Genomic DNA, 17,964 nt, shown 5'->3' with positions numbered 1-17,964 from the left:
CATACACTCTGCAAAGAGTACAGCATAAGCCTGTTTCCAGATGACAGTTCACGTTCTTATCCCCCTTCCCCTTCATTTCCTCCCCTTTRCCTTTCGACCTATCACAGTCCATTTGGTAAAAATGATCAGGGCTGCCTCTGTTTAAAGAGATACTTAGATCCCATAATGTGGTTTAAGGGCTTTCAGACAGACAAGACATGCTCCTGGGGCTGCCACAGAGGCTYAGCTACCATCCTCAGTCACTGTGAGAGGGCTGAAGTCCAAAGCCCTTGTCTTGAGCATATCTAGCAATCCAAGATTTCCCCCCACACAGATCCTTGACAGTGGCTACAGGCAATTGCAGAATGCCAAATCAGACTGCATTCACTGAAATAAATGCCTTTTTCTTCAAAGGAATGTGAAACCCTTGGACGTGCCTGTGCAGGCATTCCTGCGTCACTGGGAAGTGATGAATAACCCCTGGAGCTGCTGGTGCTACCAGTGCACTGTGCAGCAGGATTAACCCCACTCTGCTCACAGTGGGGYTATAAGGCTCAATACCCAGCAGCTRAAGGGAGGCTCACCCTGACACAGTGGTCTGGCCTTCAGCTCTCACCTGAGCTGGGATCTCACCATGCACATGGCACACACACACCCCAGGAAAGAAACCAAGAGCAGGGGCTGCCTGGATGGGGTAGCAAGCAGCAAAGCTATTAGCACTCCAACCATCCCCCTTTTCCTCCCCAGCCACAGCCTCATCCTCTTAGGGTTTTGGATTTGGTCTTTTGTCTTGGTGTCACACCACACCTTCTCCTTAGAGCCCAGAGCAGCTCAAAGCCCATCTCGCTGAGCACAGCAAGCGTTTCTCCAAACTGCACCTGGCCCTGAGCTGGAAACAGCTCCTCTGCTTACTTCATCAGATTAAACACAGAACATGCTATCAGCACATTTGCAGGCTCCTAATATCTTTGCTGGTAGGTTTTAATGGCCTCAGGTCTTCTAAGGCATTTCATTCATCTGGTGACTGTCAGGCTGCAGGAGCACCGGGGTGCTCTCCCCACACATCCCCTTCCTCAAAGCAGAGATAAGAGCACARCTATTTTAAAAGCAGGAGGTGAGATGAAAGCACTCACTTTAGTTAGGATGCTGCTGCCATTCCATAATTAACTTCACCTAAATTTTCAAAGGAAGAAAAAGAAGCCATTCAAAAATAATTTTGAATCACTCTCTCRCCCACGTTAGCCATCTTGTTCTTGATATCAAGAAAAGAAAGTGGGGACTTCTTTTATTTTTTTAATAGTATTACCCTTCAAAGCACTGTYTTGAGCTAATTTTTCAAATGCCAGCATGAAAGGCAGCCAGGTCACACTCTTCTCTCTGTAGTTCCTTGTATCACTTTGAGCTACCTATAAACTCAGGGTCAAAATGACATTTTCCCCTCCCACCTCCTCTCCCTCCTTTCACCAGTTCCATAAAGCAGAAAATGTTGGTGCCAGACACCTGACAAAGTGTTCCTTCAGGGCCTGTAGTAACCTGTGGCCCTCCTCTCCAAACACTGTAATCCCAGCGTGCACCTTTAAACCAGCACATTATTTACAGCAACCCATTTCCAGTGCAACCCCCCAGCTTCCTTCTGGGAAACATTCACAGGCCACGTATTTGTTATCCTACAGCCTTCCTCTGCAGAAACCTACAGAAATACCTACAGAAATACCTACTTACATTAAGAACCTTGTCCTACAGCAAAATCCTCCTCCATGTGAAGAGCCATACAGAGTAACTGTTTCAATGAGTCTTCAGAAATAATACCTACAAGTCAGAGGAGATTAAGGAATTCAAACATTTGTTCGTGATTTTTTGATCACTGGAAGATTTTTTTTTTTCAGAAAGAAAAAGAACTTGAAACAGGTACCTGCCTGTCCAAACTTACCTTTTTTTTCCCCTCCTCAAATCTGCAAAAAGTCTTCTGTTAAACGGAACGGATTTAAAAGATTTCAAATATATAGATAAAACATTATCCAGTGGTCAGGAAGCTGSATCTTCAAAGTCAGGTTCTGTTATTCCTGAAACTTTTGATGTCTCTCCCTGTCTCAGGTGTCACTACATAAAAACCAATGCAAATCTTCCTCCTATCCCTGCAATGGATAAAAAGGAAGTGAGAGTGATTAGTTGCTTTAGGAACATGACGTAAACAAAACAGCCAAAGGATTTCTATGTAGCTTCCCAAAGGAAGCTGACACATACTCTAGAATAATKTTCACATATTTCAGGTATCAGATACCAGACAGAGCAACTCATATTACCAAACCTGAAACAAMCATTGCTTTCTCCTGTGAGTGCTGAACTTGCAGCTCCTCTTGGGAACACAGTGCAGGAATTTCTAACCCTGAGGTGAAGCCAGCTCCTRGAGACTGGCCTTGCTGATGAAGATCTGCTGCATCTCTCAGATGCACAGGTTTGTTGCTTTTTTCTTTCCCTGTAGAAATTCAGGTGCAATTTTATTTTATGTAATTCATGTCTTAACCAGCATATCTAACACAACACCTTGCAAGTGGATTTGTAAGCTAGCTCCTTTATTTCTGAAGCAAAGCACTCTCCAAAGTCGCTTTGGGTAATTCATTGATTCTGCTAACTCTGCTCTGTACAGACTGCCAAGGGAGAACAATAAATACAGCAACAGATGCATGGAGAATTTTTGCTCTTGACTATGCATCGTATTTGGGTAAACAGAAATTACCAAAAGAGCAGCCAAATATCAACCATACTTCCTTAGTCTGCAAATTCACTTATTGTGCAGCATTTAAATTTTATACATATACATGTATACCCTTGTCCTCTCCTTACCCCACACCTCTGCAAGAYAGTGCTACTTTGGATGCAGCGTTGGGTGAGGAATGTCTGGAATRTTTTCTGAAATAACTCTTGTCACAAACAAATGAGAAAAAAAATCCACTCTGTCAAACACAACATCATACTTCTTCATCACTATGCTGTAGCAAGACTCGCATCTGTCMAGGAAATAGCAGGTATTCCAAATAAATGTAAGAGACTCAGATCCAATGAGTCAAATTGATGGTGTGGGTGCTGCTCTAGAAAAGTGAGAGGTTTAGGTGAAGCCAAGCTGTTACTCTTGTTGTTTCTGCACAGGTGAATGTTACTGTACTTTGGTGCTGAAAAATGATGCTGGTTTAAAATTGAAGGAGTTACAGGCTGTGGTATCAAATCATGAGAGATGAAAGGTTTTATCTGAGGGTAACTAATCAGAATTAACCTCAGGTAAGACAAGACTAGGAAAAAAAAAAGAAAAAGCCACCTGTAGAGTGGCTTTTGGGAAGCACATAGGAAGTGATGGTCCCAAATCAGTTCTCAGAGAATGGGGGTCTTCTGCATGGTATCCAGCATCAAAGCAACTGCATGACTGAAACACTTGGTACTCATTCCCACAGAAATGCTAAGGGGGTCAGATCAGACCCAAAACTGCTCTACCTCATCTTCTCCAGTGGTTCCCGCAGTAAGACTGTAAGGAATACTACTGGAATTTCGGGAAGCAGAGAATCATGTTTATCTATTCACAGTATGTTTGGCAGGTAAACAGAAAAGCTAATTCCCTAGAGAGATCAATCCAGTACTTTTCCAAAGTGCTTTCTGCAATATGCATACCCTCAACTTTGCTTTGAAAAGCAAAGAGTGGTGAATTTCCACATGAATATGTCTTTGCTTCAATTAATAACAGCACATCATTTTGGACAACAGCTCCCCAAACAGTGTAAAGCTGCTTAGTTCTTTCTCCAACAGATAACTGAGGCTGACTGATTAACAGACTGCTTGTAAACCATCAAGAAAAGATGCTGCTCTCAGAAATCACTGCTATCCATTTAATTTTTAGAGTGTAAAAATTAGGATCTTTAAACAAATCAGAGAGAATAAAAAAGATTCATTAGGGATCTTAGCTGGAAAGTATAGTATTTATTATCAACACTTTTTCAAGCGTAGCTCTTGCTGGGATGTGACTGTATGAGGCAGCTCTGAGACCCCAATATTCCCTCCCCTGCGGAGAGCCCATTGTGGCAGCTTCCATAGCTCCATCTGCCTTGTGCCACTGGTGTYAGATTCTGGATCCACAGCTATTTTGGGGCAGTTTGCCAGCACCAAAGAAAGATTTCCATCTTGGAGAACAGTCATGAAAGTGGAATATGTCAACCTCTGTACTTATATTCAGCTATTTGGACATAACATCTGAATAAGTTCTCCTTAGTCTGAGAAAATATAACATCAGGACTGCTTCTTACAGCAATCCTTCGAGTGACAGGATTTTGACAAGAAGTGCACCTGGGTTTGGYTCCCCTGCTTCAGATCCTCATCTTGATAGCATCAACAGGATGGCAAAATGAGAAGTTATGAAATTMGGCAATTTTCATTTGTATAAATATGGAGACATATGGATCAGTGTATTTTTATAAGCACAGGTACATGTGGGTTTCCAATATCACGTTGTTTTAAAACTCACAAGGAGTTAACAAAACTTAACATGGAATGCAAAAGAAGTAGGAAGCCTCATGTAGGAGGCTATAAAACTGTAACAACTGAGACTTCATGAGACAGGGATGTGCTCACTTGTGAACAGTATTAAAACACCAATTTTATTCAGGAATACAGAAWACATTTTTGAAGATTTCCAGTTTACAAAAGTTTAAGACAAGATTGGCTTTCAACATATAACCTCCCTTAAAACATTTAAGTAACTTCTCCATTTCAAGTTGACAAAACCCCTCAAATAGAAAAGAAATTTAGAAAGAAATAGAAAAAAAATTTAAAAAAAAGGAAAAAGGAAGGCCACAGTCCTGTACTGGGATACATTCAGGCAGCATCCAGCACAGTATTGAAATTCTTTCTGCAGTCTATAGTTTAGTCCATGGGTGTAATATAACCTTGTGTTGATAAAAAAATATTGCAGATCTAGTAAGAACTGCAAGAAAAGCCCTTGTCTTACCATTTTAGTTCCAGGCATTATATGCAAAGTAGCTTCCAGTAAGCAACARTTAAAAACAGTACTTGTCATTTGATCACCACATTAAAATACAGCATTAAATTTTTTCTTCATTTATACAATTTTAAATATTCATTAAAAACCAGAATCAGTGTCCCTCCATCCTTTTCATCGTTAATAGTTTTYCTTATCTACTAAAACCATTTGTCTTTGCTAAGATGTCTAAAAGTAAAGAGCACAAGATTAACARGCTGCAGCATTAATTAAAGTGAGAGTCATCTCTTTCTCCACTCAGTTTCTTAATCTATCACAAGGGCCCTATTAGCTGTATCAAAGTGAAGTGCTGTAAATAAAACTGATATGGCTTAAAAGTAGAGAAAAAGGAATGCAGAGTTATTTAAAAAYTGCGATGCAGTCAGTGCTGTTGTGTATGCCACTGCAGACAAGAGCCAAGAGACTTCTACACAGGCTCACTTTCAAAAGCATTACTGACAGTTTTCCACTTCAGAAGCAGAGACATAGATGGTAATTTGCCTTACAAGGAACTTCAGATTACTATCAAGTGGAATCACTAATGGCTTAATKTTACATACACAGYGCTCTGATTTCAGCAAAGGWYACAGAWTTTTATTTATTTGTTTTTAAGTGACCTTCTTTCCAGAAGACCTTCRTTTACCTCAAGTAGTCATTTCTTCAAACTCTTTTGTTCAAATAAATTAATAGCCATACTGAGGAGAACTACTCAATACAATGGTCACCATTCAGTACTGATGTGGAAATAGAATTTGGCTCTGAAACAAAACTTAAATTGATTTTACTTTTGTAAGAATGGGTCTTTCAAATCACATCAATTTGTTTATAAATATTAAGTAGAAAAGAAAGCTCTTCGACGACTAACATCAAACTAGAAAGTTAAGAACAATTGCAAACAATAGGATGATCAATTCCAATTTTACCTGCTACTAAAAAGAAACCCTACTATGTGGTATTGGATGAACATTTAACTATAGCCTTACAAGCTGCAGGATTTTCAATGAAATATTTAATTTCATCAGCACATTTCTCAGGGATTCCACTGAATAATGCAGCGTAGCACTGTATTAACACACTAGAAGTGACACATCATAAACAATTTCTGTGTGATACTATAGCAGTTTCCAAAGAAACCAGCCTAGCAAACCTGTTCTACAAACCAGAAAACTGGAGCAAGATGAGCCAYCCCAAATTTTCTCATGTGTTTTTGGAACAAGGCACTGAACTGTTGCAGTCCTCAAAGTTCAGTGATCCCCATGAGTAACAATGAAGAGGAAGACAAGACTTGTCACTCTTTTTGGATCTCTAGATAATAACATTTAACAACACCCAGAAATGCAGGTAACAGTCTCTTCAATCAACATTCAAACAGAAAGGCACAATCTCTTTTTAATTTGTGTTCTCAAAAACTAAAAGGTTCCTATACAAAGATAAATACACCCTTAGCTGGAAGGGAAAACACACCATTTAGAATGTTTTTCTCCTTTTTTTTTTAATAAAGTCCAAATGGATTATCTTAATGCAAAAGTTACATGAATATATACAACCTGAAAGAGTATTTATATATAWATATGTACATATATGACAGTGACTGACACAGAAGGCAGAAGAAACAGGCTATATTCACTCTTTTCCCACTTCTCAGCAACACACGGCAATGTTTTTCAAATGCCATGGGCACGTAATGTTTGGTTTGCACACACTGGTGTCTTAGAATACACATGGTGAAATTCAATCCCCTGTGGAAGGCTTGTTTGAGGGATATTGGACACAATGATTTAGTTTCACTAATACAGCCTTAGGCCACTTTAAAATTAGAATGATATCTAATTCCAATAAAACTACTGCAAACTCTTCAATGGTATGTTTGCAAGACCAATATAAAGTTTCTAAAACTGTGACAGAAAACCATTAAGGTTAATTCTGATACAGGATAACATAGCTCTCTTACAGAGGCCAAGCAGAACCTTAATAAAAGGCAAGAGGGACAGTGGGGTCCRGGGATCACAAGAGATGCCCCTGCACCCACCTGTACTATTACCTCATTCATGTATTTGAGTCTTATCTACCTTTAAAATAAAGAGTAACTGTCTGCTGTGTGACAATGACAACAGCAAGCCTATGACCTTGGTCAGTCAGTAATAAAGCTCAATCCTCCTTTGTGCAGGACAGCATAATTACATGGCAGTCAGCTTCCTTCACTTCCTTAAAACAGCAAGGTCTGTTAAATGACATCGATCTTTTACACAGAAGGAGTGGGAAATGTGGGATAGATAAATATAAATAATTTTGAAGGCAAATTTCTCCTTGGGCAAGAGGAAGACACTGCATTGCTTCCTGTACACTGAGCACAAGCATGGCACTGCAGTGGCATTTAAATTCACAGCTTCTCCCCTTTTGCCACTCTGAAAACCTTCACCTCTGAGGTGCTTTCACCAGGGTGATTCAAGGTGCATTGAAACACATCTGACTGGAGGCCATTACAAGACTTAGGGCAGAACAGACACAAATAATTGTGCTTTTCTGCAGAAGCTAGAATTTCAAGCAAATGAAAGTGAATAATGCTAACTCTGTAAAAACCAGTGAGTTTATCCAAAATGAAACTTGGACAGTTTAGAGTTCTTGTGGTGCAGTAGAACACATGTGATRCACTACGTACATACCTACACATGGTATTACACACATGTATCCATGCATGTACACATACATGCTGCAGATGGGATGACAAGCCCAACACCTTGCCCTGCATGACCTGCTTTCAGGTATTTTACAAATACAACAAACTAATCATTGACATTAAAGCTTTCTGTTAGGTATTTGCCTCACACCAGTTTTGGTGTTGAAGCTGGAACAATTTGGGATTTTGTTTTGTCGTTTAATTGCAGGGGATTAAGAGGGAACACATGGAGTAATGTTTTGCCACACAGGAAAAGAAGTCTTTCTGTTGTTTGAGAAGCTTCAGTGCCTCTGTACTCAGCCCTGATGTTTGAGCCAGGCCTGCCTTTGTGGTGTTGCTGAGACAACCCATRCAAAATCTGGCCTACATACTGGCATCTGGGAAAAAAAGCCTTGCTTAGTTAGAGTTGCTGCATCCTCACAAACTCCTTCACAGTGAGAATGTTCCACGCCATGCAGAGAAGGCGTGTCAAGTAGGAAATTTTCTATGATTTGGGCCCTGCCAGGTAGCCAGCGTTGGGCACCAGACCTCCAAGCAGAATGAGTGCCTCTCATGTGCTTCAGTGACCACCAGTTGGCACCAAACAGTAAGAAGAAACACCTCCCACGTCGACAGGATGGAAGGCAGTCTGAAAACAAAGTCCTTCTGGMACAGTTCTCATGCACAACTTCTGTATATATTATACACACACATATATACATTCATATACAGTAAGCAGTCCAATAAATACATAACATCAGCTCTTTCGACAAAGCACTGATGTTTCTCTTACTTGTCTAAACCAGAACTTGTTCACATAAACACTGTGGAGAGCTGATGTGACTCTAGGTTTAGCCCTCACTGCTCTGCCTTGGATGACTCCAAAAGGCTGAGCTCAGACATTAATTCAGTGTGAATTGAAACCAAGTCATAATTCAGGCACATGTCCCCATGAAATCTATTAGTCCCAGCAGATTAATCCACACAGACACAGTAAATGCCTTCCTGCCATCCCAACCACTGGAGCAGTTACACTTCTCTTTCAGCAGTGTGGCTGACCAGAGAATCACTCTGATCTCCTGTCCTCTCCAGAAGAGTTCTGTGCCCATCCATGCTGCCATGGAGATCTCTTGTCCAGCTGTCAGATGTGCCCACTGGACTTTCTGCCATGGGAGTGTCTGTGCTGGCCAAGCTTCCCGAGCGGGAGCGGTACGGAGGAAGGTCTGGCTGGTTAGGGGGCTCAGATTCAGAGCAGTAAGGMGGTGGAGGAAGGTCAAACCAAGGAGGCCTGCTGAAAGACACACAACACAGTAAGAAGTTACTGAAGACCACRGGACAGAAGATAGTACATGCTATTCCAATTATGAAAAAATATTTCTTAGCTTTTCAATTATGACACATATCAAGGGATCTCAGACCTGCCTATATTATTCAGGTAATTTTGAAATACCCACACCACCTCTGGGAAACCAAGTTTCTGGCCAAGGTGCAACATAGTAATTACAACCTGTTTAACAATCCACACGTTGAGTTAGACAGCTATGCAGTGCCAACAAAGCTGGGTCACAGACAGCTATGCAAGAAGTAAAACCCTTTCCTCTATAACATTTACACCACAGAAAACTCTTTAAAAGAAATAACATTATGTGGTGGATTTACACCTATAGACGATGACGTGAACAGAAGAAAGCTCCAAAGAAACCTCCACTAAGTGACAGAGATTAATGGCTTACAGTCTATGAATAAATAACAAACTGAGTTCTCCACACTGACAAATCACTTGGGCTGTCACGAGATCACATGCAGAGCAACTGCTAAGTAGGCACAGACAAGATGAGTACTGCATTCAGGAAAACTCTTCTCAGTGGTTCTGATAGCAAGCACGTAAAGGCACTGAAGGGTTGAGCATACTGATAACAGGCCCTGGGAGCAATTAGCTCCAAAACTGCTGATGGTTTTATCAGCTCAGGCAAGAAGTGATTACAATCTGGACAACTGCTCATTTAGTTATCCTTAATAATGAAAAGGCATCATTATTATGAAAGTCACCATTAAGACGAGGGATGTGCAGCCAAAAGCAGCAGAGAACAGGAATTTACTATTATTCTTAAATCCCAGGTCGTACTAAAAATACCAACATGGTGATTGTGAACAATCTAAATTGYTAAAGATCATACCATGTCCTTTTTATGTTGAGGGGATGTCTGTTTAGAAGTTTTGTTTGGAAAGACAGAGGTTAAAAGGAAGGTTAATTATCTTCAAATAAAACCAGTGTTGTAAGTACTAAAGCATCAAAAACCAAGCCACACCCACACCCCAAACTTCAAAGTACTTTCAGCTATTTAAATTGAGTTCTCTCCATTCCCGAGTCCTGTTCTTTTCTTCTCTTGGTAAAGGGCAAGCAGTGCAGAGCAGAAGAAWGATACAATTTCTTACACAACTGAAGAACTCTCTCACCTTTATATACTTTAAATGAACAGGGAAATATTTTTTCATTACGATGAYCTACAACTTGGCTGGGTTTTTTTGGTAAAACTCCAAGTTCAGTTTACACATTTGGTCCTGGACTGGCACAGGATATCACTACCATACAAGTGATACATTCTCCTGCCATTCTCAAAATTTTACTACCAACATGTGCTAAGAAAACATGACTTAAGTTTGCCTCAAAACCCTTTAACACCAGTAACAATAAAGGGATCTGACGACCATGAATTATTTTGTTTACAGAAGAAGCTCAAATTTACTGAAATTTGACCCTATGCAGGCGACAGCACAACACTGGACTTGTGTCTCAAGCAGCACTAAGTGGGGAGCAGCAGCACCGTTTACCAGAGCTGCAATCAGCAGTGTGACGCTTTGGTGAGTCCCGGCTCAGCTCTGTCCGTACCTTTGGTCGAGCACAGCCTCTGAATAGGACGGTGGGGAGTCCAGSTCCACGGGCCGGTGGTAGGGCTGGCTGGCCATGTACTGGATGCCGTTGTTGACGTTGTAGGTGACGCTGCAGTGGTGGGGGTGGTCGAGGACCACCAGGCGGGACAGCAGCACGGGGTGCTGCAGGCGATGCACCGGCAGCGTCATCAGATTGTTGCGCTTCCGCTGGTGGTGCAGCACTAAGGCCAGAAAGGCCACCACGAGGACGAAGATGACAGAGCTGCCAATGATGGCGTAGGTAATACTCGGGTAGTAAAGCAGCTGATTTTCCGAGGTCACATAATCTTGGCCGCTCCCTGCCTCTGCAAGACATAAGRAAAAGGAAGCCTGAGATCGGTTTCCATACAAAACTGCTTTTGGCTTTTGCTGTGTTTTCTACCAAGGGTGTGTGACAAAAAGTTTTCTTTTTTCCTTCACATTGTGAGAAATGATCTTATTAAAAGCATAAAAATGCAGACTGGAGATTGGCAGAGTATCCCTCAGTCCATCCCCATCCACAGTAAGTGCCAGCACACAAACTACTAAGGAGAGACAAACTAAGAGGAAAATACACATCATATCATATATACACATGATAAAGCATGAGCATTATCATGGGATAATCCCCAAACCCTAACTAACAGTCWTAACTTTTGTCTCCAGAGGTGAGACACCCAGTTCCAAGCCATAACCACAGTACCTCAGCTATACCCAGCAAATCTCACTAGAATCAAAGATGTCAAAGGCCCAATACTTAATTTTTTTTTTTACTTTACAGTCCCCTGATACCATTTAAGCCCCATGTTCACAAGGTCATGCAGCCATTAAGCAATATTTTTTGGGGAAGCAATTTCTCTTTCTGTGCAGCCTGTAAATCCTTATAGCCTCAAAGAAGTTATTCTGACTTTCATCTACATCAAGAAAAAGATGAGGCTGAGTGCAAACCAAACCAAAAAAGCAGAACCCAAATTCACACCATTACAAGAGCATGATCCATCCAAATTCTTAATTTCCTACTGCAGAAGGCTGGCACAGTAAGTCTTAGCATATGATTTTTCTTTCCTTCCCCATCAAGCAAAACTGCTTCTTATCATTCAGAATTGYAACAGAGACACTAATATATTTCTCTAACAACAGATAATTAAATATACACTGACTGTGCCCAGTATAAGAGAAGAGCTTTACTTATGCACCCATTGTTCTCATCAAGATGCTTTAGGTATCTCTCTCAATATTTGATTTTAGTAGTTCATTTCCACGGTTAAACCCCCAACCATAATTTCCAGCACCACTAAAAACACCTTCTGCATTTGTTAGTAAGATAACATAAAAYGGTTAATGCTTTAAACATCTCCATTTTAAAGCACTTAGTGAGGATGACACTTTCGTGAGGATGAGATAGGAAAAAAAAAGACAGAACAGAACAAAGAAAAATAACTTMTTCACKATGAGAGTAGTGAGGCACTGGAATAGGTTGCCCAGAGAAGCTGTGTGTGTCCCATTCCCGGAAATGTTCAAGGTCAAGCTGGAACAAGATAGTCTTTATGGTCCATTCCAGCCAAAATCATTTTGTAATTCTGTGCTTATTGGTCCTGCTACCTAAACTATGAAAACAACCACTCAGATAGAACTATTCTACTGATGATGCCACTATAACCACACATCAGAGCCTTGCAGGTGAGCTGCAAGCCACTGACTTTTCTTGATACTTAGTGTAACAATCCGGGAGGATCCTTGCTAACTTTATTTCCCCATGTAACTGTGCTAGAGAAGACAGAGATCACTGTTTGCAGTCAACASTGGGTCTCTGGCTCACTCAGCAAAGTCTGCATGAGGAATGTAAATGAAAGCAGAAGGAAGGAAAGGAATTGACATGCATTAGTAATTTTAATTATAGCTCATCACATATTACTCTGGCTCTTTTAATACACTCCCTAAATTCAACAGCTGAGAAATGAATTCATGTCACATAGCACAGACAAGGGCCAGCACAGGAAAGATAATGACAAGCAAATCATTTTTATGCATTCATCAAGAAGTTTATTTGCAAGGACTGACCCACGGATGAATACCACTACCTGCAGCAAGTGCAAGGAAGGTAAATGTATCATGACATCCCAGTAAAACACCACAAGACCCTCATTCAACTTGACTCACTGGTTGCAGTTCATTGGCATAAGGCTGAAAACAGGATGCCTTTGCAGACTTGATGAAACCTAATTAGTTACCATGGAGTCATTCTGCAGCATCACAGTCCCTTCTCTGTCTAATTTCCACCTTACTAAAAGGGAAGAAAAATGAGAGAAGTGAATYATACATCAACTTTTTTCCCAAACTTCTTAAGTTATCCACCTGTTWAGGAGAGCATCTTTAGGTCACGCATGAAACAGTTCTACAAATCAAAACAGATTAGCCATACAGCTGAAGAAAAACWACTTTGTCAAAAGTCAGATGGGATCGGATGACAAACTTCAAGACAGTATGAAGCACAACATGTTTTACCTGGTTTTACAATCCTTTTCATACAACAACCATGGACATATTTTGCAGAGATGTGGGATAACTTTGCAGTTAACATGCTGTTTTGGAGATGTGCGATTTCTGTGCCTAATGAAATCATTTATTTACCAGCAACTTTATCCCATTTCAGGTGTTTAKATCTGTTTCTTGTGTTCTCATCTAGTTCAATGTCTCTCTGAAACCCAGAGCAATCTAGGGGCATGCCTGCAGATCTGTGTAGAGCCCTCTGAACCAGAGGCAGAGCCATTAGGGTGCTGTTTAGAACAGTGCTGTTGGGTGAATCTTTGAACCAGAATGACTTGAATGGCCAACACAGCAGTATTGCATGTGGGATTGGAATTGACACCTCCATCAATTCTGCTAATTCTAGCCCATGTGTCTCTAACACAAAGCTGSAGAGGAGAACAGGTATATCCTGTGAAGAGGAAAGAATCTGGTCCATTTGTCAAATACTCTTTCTCGGGTCCCAGGCAGTGTTGAGGATTTGCAGAGAATCCAGCTCCCTAAACATGCATAGTCTTCATACCTGTCCAGGAACAGACTGTACCTGAGATGGAGTTCTAACTAAGAACATTCAGCTATCACTGAACCTACATCTTTCACCACAGTGACAACCTTATTCTTGTCTTATCAGTGTGTTTCCTGGGACAAGACGTAATATTAAGGTCTCTTAGCAAACCATGCTCACAAGGGAAGACCAGTGGCATTTYGCTTCTGCTGTGATACAATTTATTCCATGAAAGACCAATCAGTACCTAATCTGTCTTTTCTAGCAAGGTCAGTAAACCCAAACTTGCAAAAGATGAAAGATACATTACCTAAGCCTATCAGCACTGTCTGGCTTGCAGCCCTAGAGAGGTGAACTGCCCTTAATGGTCTTCCAAAATAATACTTTGGCAAGAGAACTGCTCTATGGCACCGCTAAAACAGAAGTAGTGGAACTATGAGGCAGTTTTACATACAAGAGACTTTTGGTTTGTCTTCCTATCTACCTGATCATGTTGAAATGWGTAATTTCTTAGAATTCCTTGATAATATTCTGGTTTTTTTGTAGAGCCTGGTGAATATACAGAGTTGTGGAAGGGAATGAGGGGTACTGAGCTGAGATTACCTGATGAAACTCTATCTGTTTCGCACATGACGTAAAAGGGTGAAAATGRGATATAGAGAACACCTGAAAACTCTTAGCTGGACTTGCAAACTACTTMGGGAAACAAAATCCATGACTCTTTAGCTCTGATCTAATAACTTTCAGTAAATGTTTACAGATCACACATGTCATAGAACTGAATTTCTTGGTAATTCAGTTAGCCCCTCCCAGAAGAAGCAAATATTATCCAGGTAGGTTTAAAAAGTTCTGGCTGCTCTGCTACTAAGTGCAAATTCATGAAAAAGAGTGAGCAAGTAAATTTAAGTTCATGGAGCATTTACTGTTTTGTTCTTTTTTTCCCCCTTAAGAAGATACATTTTCTAATCATGCCACATATAAATAGTTTATCAATGCCACTTATGCCTATTAAACCCCAGTATCTGGGAAATGCTGAATTCACAGATTAGAGATGTTTGGAGTGTAAAAAGCCTTAGTGAATAATTTAGGAAACCACAGATAAAGGAAACATAACGGGTTGTGCTCAGAGGTCTATTTTATTGACGGTGAACAAATTTGCTGTCKCAAAGTTTAAAAAAAGATCTAAGAGTAACTGCATTAAGTCTGTCAGACATAGGGATGAGAGGCTATTATTTTATCTTTCACAATCCTTTACTCAAGCCTGGCTTTTCACAGCTCATTGGAGAAAAAGCTTTTGAAATACATAATCAGAGTAGACATCTGTAGCCTTAATGAGCACGAGTCACGGTCCATCTCCAACAAAGATGCTACTGTAACAACACATTTAAATTCCAACTGGTAAAAGTGTAGAGCTGCAGCTTGGAAGGTTAAAGACAACAAAAATCAAATGCAGACAGGCAGAGCCTCTGCACATTATTTACTTTCAGTGCTTGGAGTTCTTAGGGCATCCAGCTAACGCGCCCAAAATTCTTATTAAATTTCTTATCCTTGATGATTTTATGTCCCACTAAAACAAGTCTTACATAGATTCTGTGCAGTGAACTCTCAGAATACTCTTTATTCTAGTGATGTTTTTCTAACTGAGTTATCTYTTTTCCCTATTGCCCTTCTCAGTGTTACAAACAAGATCTCTCTCAGCCAACACAGCACCCTGACCTTATGAAGTCTCATGCTAGCTCACCATTGTTCCCCTTCGAAACAACCTCACAGTTCCCATAGACACCAAAGATTTGTTTTCAACCACATTCAAAGCATGTCTTTGCCCTGCTTTGGCTTTCTCTGTTTCAGGCACAGARGAGATTCACTAATGGAGTTGTTACACATACTAAACAGACCTTATCTAAGGGAATTGGCCAGAGGAATACAATATGATTGTATCTTTGCTTAACAGGTAAATGGATAAGATTTCTGGGAAAGCAGCAGGATGAAGTTCCTTCCAGGTATGTGTATAACAGTGATGGCTTCACAGACAAAGACAACGGGTACCTGCACAGATGTCCCGGCTTCAAATGYCACCAGGTTATCCTGTGTTTAACTCCCTGCTAACAAGTGCCCCCAATGCCCACAGASCAGAAACACAGGAATCAGAACAGCCCTTGATCTAAKAAGCTGGAGCAAAGGGTGGATCTTTTCCTAGCTCTTGAAGTTGCCCATCAGGTCATTTTCTCCACCTCTACCTGGCTTCCTTGCCCTGCTATCCCCATCTGAAAACTAGACAGTGATGCTCTTGCATTCTCAGGACATTCTCCCAACCTCTTTCAACCAACAAGAATTACATTTTTCTCAAAAGTCTAAACGTTTTAAATATCARTTAGAACTCTAAATACCATTGGTTGCTCTATCTTTGCGTATTCTTTCACATGACTGGAAGGAGTCATGACCTTGCCAGAATGAACATAGTAGGACCTCTTGGTAGGAAGAACTTGTTAGCTGTACATACATATAATGTTTTAAAAATCATTAACAACTTAAGCTCTGAGCAATGAAATAGGATTTTGCTGTATAATGCACTTTAGAGGCTCTGTGCAAAACGATGGTTATTGCTCCCAAGAATGTAAAGTTAAGCGTAAGACTTGGAACTAAATATAGTTATACAAGTAGCCAGCAAGACACAGATAAACCTCAGGGCAGTAGTAGTCAGCAGAATTAGAAGCAGTGCCAGCATGTCTCATTCAGTGCATCAGAATGAGTGCAYTACCCGTGCCTTCCTCCCCAGACTTAAATCCTCATCCTGACCACGCRCTCCAAGAGCTGTGCTTTCAAGTCTTTGCAGCTGCTCCAAAAGAGCAGCTGAGTCAGCCTGAAGATCAAGAGCCTCACCTCTCACATGCCATCCTTTTTTATTTTCTGCAGGGTAGGATAATTATTCCATGCACTTCACACACACAAAGAAAATAAAAGCAGCAAACTGAGCAAATAAGTAGAGAACTAAGAAATACTTAGCTGTAGTCATGGCAACTAAAGTTCTAAAATTAACTTGGCAGCAATGTAAAAACCTGCAAAGCCAAAATCTGCCATAAAGCACTGAAACAAAAGGTCCAGGCTTGTCAGCTGGATGGAGCCCAAGGAGGAAATTAAAGTGTTACTCAAATGTAATTCAGGATTACTCCAGCATTGATCTATGTGGCACTTCCTGGACACGTGATAGCCCAAAAGGAGTGTGGTGTACTTCKATTATATCACAGCCAGTACAAAAACCAGGCCCAAAAGCAGGGGTAGAACATAAAAAGAAAGAACTTTGTTCTAAAAATGTTCTCTAAATGGAGTGGCTCAGTCACTTGTGTTTGTCTCCTCTTTYTCCTTTGTAAATGGAGGGTCACCATCACGGAGGCTACCACGAAATCAGTTACTAAGAGTTCTTGTGACATTTTATGACAAGAACATGCCACTTGGGAAGAGTCTGAGACACTGAAAGCTTTAGGGGCTTGTTCTCTATTTGCCCCTCCCAGGCATTAAATTAAACCTGCTCTGAAGGAGGAAAATCTCAAGCTGCACCCATTAGAAGGCTCTTTGGCAGACCAAGCTTATAAAATAAATCAAGGACATGCTTCAAAGAAAGCAAAACAGTTTTATCTTCATAGCATAAACATGCACTGGTGCTTTCGCCAAGACTCCTGACAACCACACGCCTCCCAGGCTCTAGCTCCAGTTGAAGCAAGGTGCCTATGCTGGAGATAATAGCCACTGAACCTGTAGTGTAGCCTGCTCCTTGCCCCTAATCTCCCAAGAGATACTGCAGTCTTACCTTGTTCCAGTCACAATACAAAAAGTGCTCCCCAACTGCATAAAACGTCCAGGTTTGGGGCCTTTGGCTGCWGTGCAATCCATTGTGTACCATTAATGAGTAGTACAGGATAAAACAATATAATGTTTGAATAGAAAACACAACTGTGAAATTCCACCAGCAAGACCCAAATGTACTCAGTACTCACTCACTATTGGTAGTCAGCAACATTTAAGGAGTAATGGACAAAGAGTAAAACACAAGAAGTTCCACTTCATCATGGAAGAATTTCTTTACATTGAGGGTGGCAGAGCACTGGAATGGGCTGTCTGAAGAAATTGTGGCATCTCCCTCTCTGGAGACACTGAAGAGGTCCCATCAAACCCTAATGATACTTTGATTCTGTAATATCAGCTTCAATTTCACTTCTTTAACTAAAGCATACTATTTTCTACCAAATCCCCTCGGCAAAACTGGAAAATCTACGTGCAAGTGGACTGTCCTGTCTTCTGGAAAGGCTAATTGGAGCTCTGAGGCAGGTAAGCACCTGGACATTGTATCAGCTCCTTGTCAGTGCAAAAGTA

General features: G+C 40.9%; 1 protein-coding gene across 2 annotated transcripts in view; it reads right to left on the bottom strand.

Annotated features, from left to right (window-relative positions):
- Positions 1 to 8,149: 8,149 nt before the first annotated feature.
- The window catches only part of LDLRAD3 (low density lipoprotein receptor class A domain containing 3), a 101,293-nt gene continuing 91,478 nt past the window's right edge, over positions 8,150 to 17,964 (bottom strand). Inside the window, exons 5-6 of one of the 2 annotated variants that reach the window (XM_057373957.1) lie at positions 10,546 to 10,891; positions 8,150 to 8,946 (exon numbers count right to left, since the gene is read on the bottom strand). In XM_057373957.1, coding sequence (XP_057229940.1) covers positions 8,685 to 8,946; positions 10,546 to 10,891 — 608 coding nt within the window. In that variant the 3' untranslated portion in view covers positions 8,150 to 8,684. The remainder of the gene's footprint in view (positions 8,947 to 10,545; positions 10,892 to 17,964) is intronic. The other variant, XM_057373958.1, reaches the window with a different exon arrangement.

Source organism: Malurus melanocephalus, unplaced genomic scaffold (genome assembly GCF_030028575.1).
Source record: "Malurus melanocephalus ecotype Western Australia unplaced genomic scaffold, MMel_1.1 scaffold_211, whole genome shotgun sequence".
Classification (NCBI taxonomy): domain Eukaryota; kingdom Metazoa; phylum Chordata; class Aves; order Passeriformes; family Maluridae; genus Malurus; species Malurus melanocephalus.
Note: the sequence above shows the minus strand (reverse complement) of the source record. Positions and strands in the feature narration are given on the sequence as shown.